This window comes from Miscanthus floridulus, chromosome 11, assembly GCF_019320115.1.
Source record: "Miscanthus floridulus cultivar M001 chromosome 11, ASM1932011v1, whole genome shotgun sequence".
Classification (NCBI taxonomy): domain Eukaryota; kingdom Viridiplantae; phylum Streptophyta; class Magnoliopsida; order Poales; family Poaceae; genus Miscanthus; species Miscanthus floridulus.
In genome coordinates, this window is record NC_089590.1 from 52,764,028 (window position 1) to 52,774,700 (window position 10,673).

At 41.8% G+C, this 10,673-nt stretch overlaps 1 protein-coding gene across 1 annotated transcript; it reads left to right on the forward strand.

Moving 5' to 3' along the window:
• The first annotated feature begins 1,492 nt into the window (after positions 1-1,492).
• Positions 1,493-10,374, forward strand: LOC136493102 (uncharacterized). The gene is made up of 7 exons (XM_066489146.1): positions 1,493-1,769; positions 2,907-3,046; positions 3,942-3,985; positions 4,085-4,692; positions 5,195-5,275; positions 5,711-5,773; positions 9,972-10,374. The coding sequence occupies exons 1-7, from the start codon at positions 1,707-1,709 to the stop codon at positions 10,029-10,031; spliced, it is 1,059 nt and encodes a 352-aa protein (XP_066345243.1). The 5' UTR covers positions 1,493-1,706; the 3' UTR covers positions 10,032-10,374.
• Positions 10,375-10,673: the final 299 nt, after the last annotated feature.

Sequence of the window (10,673 nt, forward strand, 5' to 3'; positions counted from 1 at the left end):
AAAAAATTCGGGTGGCCGGGTCTCGGTCTGCATGTCCCAGGCAGGCAAAGCGATTTAGTACAACAACTTGCGCCCGCACCAGGCTGAAAGCCAAAAGGCGTCCCTTTGTCCTCTTGCAGAGGCAAAGCAGCAGTCAGGTTTTATAAAAGAAATGCGAAAGCTGTGCTCCACGTCTTTCTTCTTTTCATTCATTCACAAGGCAGCAGCAAGATACGGCTTTATACACGTACTGCACCAGAACAGCCGCATCTAGTACGTACTACTGCACTAGTATATTCACAAGGCGTCAAGGCTGCTGCTTCTTTAGCGTACGACAGATAATACTACTATTATACTGAGAGCCCAGTTCAGGGCAGCTGCAACAAAGTGCAAGCCGCGCAGCCCCAAGCAATGGCAGTTTGCGAGGATAAACAGCATCCTCTAATTACTCTACAAAAAGAAGCGAGTGGTTTCGGTTTTAGAGAAGCTAATGCCCTGTTCGCTTGACTGATAAGCCATGACTCAGAGTACTGTTAGCTGATTTAAAAAATTATTATTCGTTGCACCAAAGTGCCCAACACATTGTTTTCTGAAAGTCAGTGCCCAACACATTTGTTAGCCGGGTTTACAACTACAGAGTGCAGATAGAGGGCTTAACCAGAAGAAAATCTGACTGTAACAGTAACAGCACATAAACAACTTTGGTGTCGGCAAACAAATCCAGACTTTCGGCATGTTCGCTGGTCGGTTTCTGGGCTGATTTGGGTTGACTGGTGCTGATTTGTTGTGAGAAAAAAATACTATGGACTGCCTAGTTTGGGCTGGCTGAAACAACAAACAAGTTGTTCCAGAGTTTTCTGTAGCACCCACTGTTTTTACCCGTCAGCATGCTGCAAAGGCCAAGCAAGAGGCAGGGGCAGCAGCCCAGCCGGATTCCTGCATTACACTGTACTACCTTGCTGCCCTGGCAGGTCTTTTGCCAGATTCCAGCAGACGGCACTGTGGTCTGATTTAGTTCCAAAAAGTTTTTCCAAAAAATACTACAGTAACTATCACATCATATCTTACGCTACGTGCATAAAGCATTAAATATAGATAAAAAAAACTAATTACACAATTTGATTAAAAATCACGAGACAAACATTTTGAGCCTAATTAGTCCATGATTAAATACTAATTGCTAAATAAAAACAAAAATGCTACGTAGCCAAATTCCCAAATTTCACCTTAACTAAACACAGCCTACCTTTTGCCGGATGTCACCTGCTGCGCCGCCTTATTTGTAGTTCCAAACGTTTACGCCCTATTTCATCGAACCGTTTGACACACACGCGCGCGCATATATATATATATAGCCAGCTACAGGATAGTAGTTCTATATATATATATATAGGATAGTAGTTCTATATATATATATATATATATATATTAAAAAAATAAAGACGCGGTCGAAATCTAGAAATGTGGAAAGCGCAAAAAGGCCCGCACGCGCCTGCGTCTGTGTGGGCGGGCACTGGGCAGCGTCACCAAAGCGAGTCCCACGTCCCCTCCCTTCCCCGGTCCCGACTCCCGAGCGCCGCGCCGGTAAACTCTGTCTCAGCGCACGCCCCCAATCTTCATTCCCCCGAAACCCTAGCCGCTCCTTGGCCCTGTCCCGGTCGCGCCGCTCCCCTCGCCTCTTTAAGGTTCCGGCGGAAGCCGTCCTCTTTGCGTCGGCGGCGCTGGAGATGGCCTCCTCATCGGCGTCTTCGAGGCACCAGGTCACCATCACCCTCGGCCGCAGCGGTCAGGTGAGCCGTCCTGCCTCGGTCAACCCGTGCTTATAAGGCCAGCGTGTTCTCATTCTCCGTTGCGGATTTGCCTACGGCATCGTTCAGGGTTTGAATGTTGATTGATTAGCATCAGAGCAGATTCTCCCGCAAGGGAGATCAGGGCCGATGATCTGGTAGAGGTCTGTATAGCATTCGTTAACCTTAGTTTGGGTCTAGAGTGCGGGGTATCAGGTACTATATGGAGGGATCCTATACGATTTGGCGTGTCAAAAGTTGGTTGCATGGAGTTGGATTTGGTTGTTGACTGCAGGGGGTACAATCTTGCTGTGTACCTCAAATCAAGGGATGATGGTGTGATTTTGTGAAGGTGGCTTAATCTATGTGTGTCTGCCCACTTGGTAGCTTTGAGTTTCTATCTAGTGTGGTTGGGGTGGGGGGTCGAGCTAACACGAAAAGTACCTGTGTGGGTGTTCCAATGTTGTGGTATATAGTTGAGAAATCTCTGGATCTCCTGCAGTGATATTATTTGTTTTTCTACTCAAGATACATAAGAGGGACTGGAAATGGTTGTGAATTGTAACGAGGGCATGGCAAAGTTAAATGTGGAGGGGCAGAATCTGTTGATGCAGATTAGGTTTATTCTTTTATGTTGCTAAATATGTGTATACGAGATAAGTAGCACTTGAATTACTGTAAAGTAGAATTTTTCTGACATTGGGAGAAACAATAGAAGCTTGTACAGTGAATGTTCTCTTGCAAGTTTTGTTTAGGGCACACCCTTTGTAGTAGTGTTTACTTGTACCTGCTGGTCATATCGAAGATTACCAATCATTTGTATGCACAATTGCACATTCTTCATTCAGATCTTTTATGCTGTTATTTGTATTGTCTAAAGAACATATATGCACACCATATCAGTACTTATTAGTATGATTTAATTATTAGCAGTGAAGCCACTCACGCTTATTATGCATGTTTTTTCTTCAATTTTCTCTATAGTGATTTGTTTGGAAACTATCTTGGACTTGATAAAGTATACAAGATTGGTCTTAAGGTTTTAAGGATACATGTTTTTTGCATCTTAATCTTTCCCAAACCTTGATGAATTCTGATATCACCTTCTTTACAAGATTACCTTAATTTTATTCTCCTTAGGTTGTCAAAAGGAGGGCTATGTCTGATGATATTGACGACGATGAAGTGCCAACGTCAGGGAAAAAGCGATCTGTGAGGGATAGGTTAGGAAGTAATGTGTCTGATTCTGATTTTTATGAAAGCCAGCAGAGAAACAAAAGGTATCTTTCTTGGTTCTGCTATTTCCATCCTTTGTATAGGCTTCAAAGTTTTGAACTACATTGTAATATACTCCCTCCGTCCCAAAATAAGTGTTGCTATGGTATTCGTGCTAGTCAGTTTGTAAAAAATATTAGCAATATTTGTATCTTCAAATAAGTTTATTATGAAAATAGATTCAATGATCTATCTAATGATACTAATTATGTACTGTAAATATTAATATTTTTTTGTATATATTTGGTGAAAGTTAAAAGCATTTGACTCCTTGAAAAGCGAGAATGACACTTATTTTGGGACTGAGGGAGTACAAAGGATCTAATATACAAAGGATTCTTTCCACATCATTAGGGACAGAGTTTGTTCCTTCGTGGTAATTCGCTCCCAGTTGTGAGCCATGGCTTCAGCTTCATTACAATGTTTCAATCACGCCAAACTAAATGCTTTTCATAGTTTATACATTAGTGTCAACTCCATCACTCTGCCATGTAGCCTATGGGTTACCGCTATGGCACTATTACTAACAATAACTATTTTACAATTGATATCTGATGCACATATTTGTGATAACCTTAAGCAGATGTGTATTAATTTATGGTATCATCTTTACTTCTCTTGTTCATAATTTAGCAAATTCTTAGCTTATCTATATATATGGAATATATGGACATGCACACCAATGTTGTCCTTCTATTCAATTGTGTGCTGCACTGCATGCTCCCTGTTTTTAGTTTATCTTATATATTTGTGAAGCACTTGCCTTTGAGATCATAGGATGTGTGGTTCCATTTACTGTGTTCATTTTGTTACATTCTGTCACTACAAACAGGTCACTCCTTGCCTTTTTCTTCTGTAAAATGTAATTGGTTTCCCTGTGGTTCCACTCTCACTTTGCAGGCGAGCGACAGAAAGTAGTAGCTCACATGGAGATGATGGTTCAGGTGATGATAAACCTTAACTTCTTGTCAATTCACTAGGGCTTGAATTGAAGATATCTGGCACTACTTACTCTGTTGCATTGGCGTGCAAAATATTTGAAGATCGTCTGGTTGGCAAGGATGATCTGAGACTGAAACTCATGAGGAAAGGCTTGTTACAGAGGAGCAATGGTGGTGCAGAGCAGAATGGAATGGATCTCCGTGAAAAGCTTTCCCGAAATCATAAGAAGTTACCAAGATATGATTCTAGAGGCCATGCTGCAGAATCAAGGGCTAGTTATGAGATGAGAGATGAGCCCCCAGAGTTAAGGTCCAGATATTCTTCGAGGGAGGACGTCCTAGGGTCAAGGCACTCTTCTGTTGTAAGTCGAGTTCCTTATGCAAGAAGTGTGGATGATTTGTTAAAGTTGGACTCTTCAAGAAAATCTTACCCCAAATGGACAGACGATGGTTTGAGGCACAGATCACCTGAAAGGATTTTAAGTGTTCGGAGTGATGTGTCTCCACCGATAGCTTATGATCAGATTAGGCCCATGCCACCCCTTAGATCTGCCGGTTCCTCAAGACCTCAAAGTTTCATTACAAGAGATGCTCCTGACACGTCAAGGAGTCAACCATATGCTGGCAAATCCACCATTTCTGTTGATACAGTACAGAGAACTAATGGAATCACTCCATCTAGTGCAGCTCTGCCTAAGGCCCCTGTTTTGGTTTGTATCTGTACTTCCTCTCATAGACCCTAATTCACTGATGCTTCTGAGGAAACATAAGGGAATTTTGGAGCAAAATTCCTTTCTTTTGTGCACAGCATTTTCAAATTCTTTCTGAAATCACATCTGCCTGTTTTTAATGCTGTTATTTGGGTTGGTCCCAGGTGTATATTTGCTCATTTGTGTGGTTATTTGCTGGTAGTATGAACAAACTTCTTAGAATTTAGAACACCATCAACTTTCTGAAGTTAACATTGTTCAGGCATGACTATTCGTTGATACATCTGATATAACTTATTGAAACACTTTGAAGAGGATGCAACCTTTTAACATTTGTTAAGTTTGCTCATGGTTATCTAGGCATCTAGGTTCCACATCCGAATTATTAATAACAACTTCTGTAGTCTTGGAATTTTACTAGTTAGATATGGTTATGCATTCCCATACTGATGTTCATACAATCATACTTGAAGCTTAATGACATTGCTCTGCAACTTTGCAGGCTGAAGCCCCGCTTACAGTTACTGGATTGCTAAATTCGTTGGGTCTTGAGAAGTATCTTGTCCTCTTTCAGGCTGAGGAGGTAATCTTTCACTACTTTATTTGTTTCATTCTGTTTAAATATTTTTTCTTTGTAAATATCATGCATTACATTTTCTTTCTTGTACCTTTGCATGGAATTATGAACTTGTGCTACCTAGAAGAGATCAATGTTTTCTGAAAGCTTGTTAATTTGTTGGCGCTTTGCGATTTTTTCTTTGCCTTCTACAATTATTCTTGCATGGTATCTATTCACTGATTTGGCTTCATGTTTTCTGCTATATTCATATGGGATATTCTAAGACTTACCAATGACTTTGTAAAGTTTATGCCAGATCCAGACATTCTCAGCCCATTCAAGCATTTATTTGAATTTATGAGATTATATATTCATTCATGTTTAAAGCAATAAGGAATAACTTATGGAGTGATTATTATGACAATAGTACCTTTTTTCATACTATTTACTTGTTTGCAGGTGGATATGGCTGCATTGAGGCAAATGGGGGAGAGCGACCTCAAAGACATGGGGGTACCAATGGTAGGTTGGAAGTTTACTGATTTTTTGTTTAACACTGGTAGCATATTAGCATCCCTACGGAAAAAACAAATACAATCTTAGGATGATAGCCCCCTCGCCCCTCTTTTTTTCAAAAGGACACTTGTGCATCTGCTAAATTTCTCAAGTCAACAGATTCGTAGATGATGAACGTATTAGAATGTGGACTTGCCAAATTGTGTTCAAAGATGTGACCATATGTGCAGAAAACTTTAGAGTTTATGTGGTTTTTGGGCTACCCAGTACTATTTCTGCTAGTAATTAAATTGAATTAAATATTATGAGTAAGAGATTCTAGCTGAAGTTCACCTGAAGCATGAATTTGACAGGCCACTTTGTTCATGTTTTTGTCAAAAAGTTGAATCATAATATTTCTATTAGCAAAGTAAATCATTAGCTCTTTTTTTTTTCTTTTGCTTTCAGTAGAAATGGAGCTCAGAACTCATCTTAAATACGGGTTACTATGTTGCATGCTTTTGTTGTTCCAAGCATACGCCTGTCATATGCATCCATCATGAGAATATATCAACAACAACTACAACAACAACAACAAAGCCTTTAAGTCCCAAACAAGTTGGGGTAGGCTAGAGTTGAAACCCAACAGAAGCAATCAAGGTTCAGGCACGTGAATAGCTGTCTTCCAAGCACTCCTATCTAAGGCTAAGTCTTTGGGTATATTCCATCCTTTCAAGTCTCCTTTTATTGCCTCTACCCAAGTCAACTTCGGTCTTCCTCTGCCTCTCTTCACGTTACTATCCTGACTTAGGATTCCACTACGCACCGGTGCATCTGGAGGTCTCCGTTGCACATGTCCAAACCATCTCAACCGGTGTTGGACAAGCTTTTCTTCAATTGGCGCTACCCCTAATCTCTCACGTATATCATCGTTCCGAACTCGATCCCTTCTTGTATGACCGCAAATCCAGCGCAACATACGCATTTCCGCGACACTTAGCTGTTGAATATGTCGTCTTTTCGTAGGCCAACATTCTGCACCATACAACATAGCAGGTCTAATCGCCGTCCTATAAAACTTGCCTTTTAGCTTCTGTGGTACCCTTTTGTCACATAGGACACCAGACGCTTGCCGCCACTTTATCCACCCTGCTTTGATTCTATGGCTAACATCTTCATCAATATCCCCGTCCCTCTGTAGCATTGATCCTAAATATCGAAAGGTATCCTTCCTAGGCACTACTTGACCTTCCAGACTAACATCTTCCTCCTCCCGAGTAGTAGTGCCGAAGTCACATCTCATATACTCAGTTTTAGTTCTACTAAGTCTAAAACCTTTGGACTCCAAAGTCTCCCGCCATAACTCCAGTTTCTGATTCACTCCTGTCCGGCTTTCATCAACTAGCACTACATCGTCCGCGAAAAGCATACACCAAGGGATGTCCCCTTGTATGTCCCTTGTGACCTCATCCATCACTAAAGCAAACAAATAAGGGCTCAAAGCTGACCCTTGATGTAGTCCTATCCTAATCGGGAAGTCGTCCGTGTCTCCATCACTTGTTCGAACTCTAGTCACAACATTGCTGTACATGTCCTTAATGAGCCCGACGTACTTCGTTGGGACTTTATGTTTGTCCAAAGCCCACCACATAACATTTCTTGGTATTTTATCATAAGCCTTCTCCAAGTCAATAAAAATCATGTGTAGGTCCTTCTTCTTCTCCCTATACCGCTCCATAACTTGTCTTATTAAGAAAATGGCTTCCATGGTTGATCTTCCGGGCATGAAACCAAATTGGTTCATAGAGACCCGCGTTATTGCTCTCAAGCGATGCTCGATAACTCTCTCCCATAGCTTCATAGTATGGCTCATCAACTTAATTCCCCGGTAATTTGTACAACTTTGAATATCCCCTTTATTCTTGTAGATCGGTACCAATATACTTCTCCTCCACTCATCAGGCATCTTGTTCGATCGAAAAATATGGTTGAACAGCTTTGTTAACCATACTACAGCTATGTCCCCGAGGCATCTCCACACCTCGATTGGGATACCATCCGGTCCCATCGCCTTACCTCCTTTCATCCTTTTCAATGCCTCTCTGACCTCAGATTCTTGGATTCTCCGTACAAAGCGCCTATTGGTGTCATCAAAAGAGTCATCCAACTGAAAGGTTGTGTCCATATTCTCACTATTGAACAATTTGTCAAAATACTCTTGCCATCGATGTCGGATCTCATCCTCCTTTACCAAGAGATGCTCCCTTTCATCCTTAATGCACTTAACTTGGTTGAAGTCCCGTGTCTTTCTCTCACGAACCCTAGCCATCCTATAAATGTCCTTCTCTCCTTCCTTCGTACTCAAATGTTGGTAAAGATCCTCGTACGCTCTACCCTTTGCCACACTTACAGCTCGCTTTGCAGTCTTCTTTGCCACCTTATACTTCTCTATGTTGTCCACACTCCTGTCATGGTACAAGCGTCTATAGCATTCTTTCTTCTCCTTAATAGCCCTTTGGACTTCCTCGTTCCACCACCAAGTATCTTTAGCCTCGCGTCCCCTTCCTTTGGTTACTCCACATACCTCTGAGGCTACCTTCCGAATGTTGGTTGCCATCTTGTCCCACATATTGTTTATGTCGTCTTCTTCCTTCCAAGAGCCCTCTTTGATAACCCTTTCCCTAAATACCTCTGACGTCTCCCCTTTCAGTTTCCACCACTTTGTTCTTTCAATCTTAGCTTGTTTATCCCTACGGGCACGCACCTGAAAACGAAAATCTACCACCAAAAGCTTATGTTGAGAAACAACACACTCCCCTGGTATCACCTTGCAATCCAAGCATGCTCGTTTGTCCTTTCTTCTTGCGAGGACAAAGTCAATCTGGCTACAGTGTTGTCCGCTACTGAAGGTCACTAGATGAGATTCTCTCTTTCTAAAGAAAGTGTTGGCTATCATCAGGTCAAAAGCTACCGCGAAGTCCAGAACTTCCTCCCCCTCCTGATTCCTACTACCATACCCAAAACCTCCATGAACTGCCTCGAAACCTGCGCTTGTAGTACCTACATGCCCATTAAGATCTCCTCCTATAAAAAGCTTCTCACTACTAGGTATAGCTCTAACCAGGCCATCTAAGTCTTCCCAGAACTGTCTCTTAGCACTCTCGTCGAGGCCTACTTGGGGGGCATACGCACTAATTACGTTCAAGACCATATCACCAACGACAAGCTTGACTAAGATAATCCTATCTCCTTGCCTTCTCACTCCCACCACACCATTCTTGAGGCTCTTATCGATCAAAACTCCTACTCCATTTCTATTCGCGACTGTCCCTGTGTACCAAAGCTTGAAACCTGTATTGTCCACCTCCTTCGCCTTCTGAATATATATGGCTAAAAATGTAGGCAGAAGACAACTATTCTTAAGTCTCTTCCTTAACAAGAGGCCTTAATAACTCTTCTAGCAAGTTCATCTAATAATAAACATTAATGTGTTGAAGCACAACCTAGGTTAATACTCCCTCTCAGTTCCAAATTATAAGACGTTTTGTTCTTTCTAGATACATTACTTTAACTATATATCCACACAGTGTATATCTAAGTGCATAGTAAAAGCTATGTATGTATCTAGAAAAGCCAAAACGTCATAATTTGGAACGGAGGGAGTAAGTCTCAACTCTCTAGATTGGAAAAAAAGATGCAACCTGGGTCTATACTTTTAGCCACTGTTCCAACTACTGTCGGGAAGAGTGGCTGCATTAGTATTTTTTTTTTCCTGAAAATTGTCACCCATGATGTTATTAACTCAAGCTGCATCGTATCTTCCCAAAGTAAAATAGGTCCTTGTGCTTGTTGTGTACATCTACCAAGTGCATCTCAGTAATGAATCTATCAGCAGGCCTTTGTGTCCTAGTCACCACTATTCTCCAGTTGATTGGTTTTCTTGCCTTAAAGCAGGAAACATGATTCAGCAAGCACCAACATTCTTCAGGTGCAAACGTGTTTGACACAGACCGCTGTTTTATACAATGAAAAAACAATGTTTTGTATAGTGTTTCTGTTTTCTATGCTAGTGTGCCTTGTGCATCTCCAGTTGATTCTTTTCTAACCTTACCTCTAGACATTCAACAATTTCTCAAAAAATCCTTTTTGCTGAGCCAATTGTTTGTATTACCTTTCATATAGTTGAACATGATTGTGAAGGATGTTTTTTTTTTGTTTTACTCAGGGCCCGAGGAAGAAGATTCTCCTTGCGGTTGGCCCTCAGTCGAAACAACGGCAAAGATGAGCAACATGGTGTGGGACTATGAACATTTGTTGGCAACTGAAAATATTGGTGTAAGAACGCCAGATAGCAGATATTCGCCCTGTTCGTTTGGATTTGTTTGGCTTATAAGCTGTATTTTTTCAGTCAACAAACAGTAATTTTCTCTTACACCAAATCAGCCAACAACGTTATTTTTAGTCATGACTTATCAGCCAAACAAGCCCAAACAAACAGGACGGGCGATTGTATATCCAATTATTATCCATAGTGGCTGTCTTAATCCGCCCATTTGTTGCCGATGGCGTTGTTTCGTGCTGTAGTTGACACGTGTAAAGTCTATTCGGTCAGCTGTTAATCCCAGGTTCAATCATTCACGGTCTGCCTGCCCACTGTTATTATGGTCTCGAAATGGGTGGATTCGCCGTACGCGCGGTTTACTCACTGACGATTGGTTTGGGAATGGAGGCTCCGTTCAATTCTTTTTTTGTGTCACAAGGCGCCGATACTTTTCAAAAGGCGCCGTAGAAGATAACGACTGGCAGACGGCAGACAGAATGTGCTCTGAGAGGAGCGTGCTGTATGGGGCAGCGACGAGGCGCAGATCCGACTGGCGCACGCCGAGAATTCAAGCCGTGCAACATTTTTTCAGCGCGGCTAGCGTCC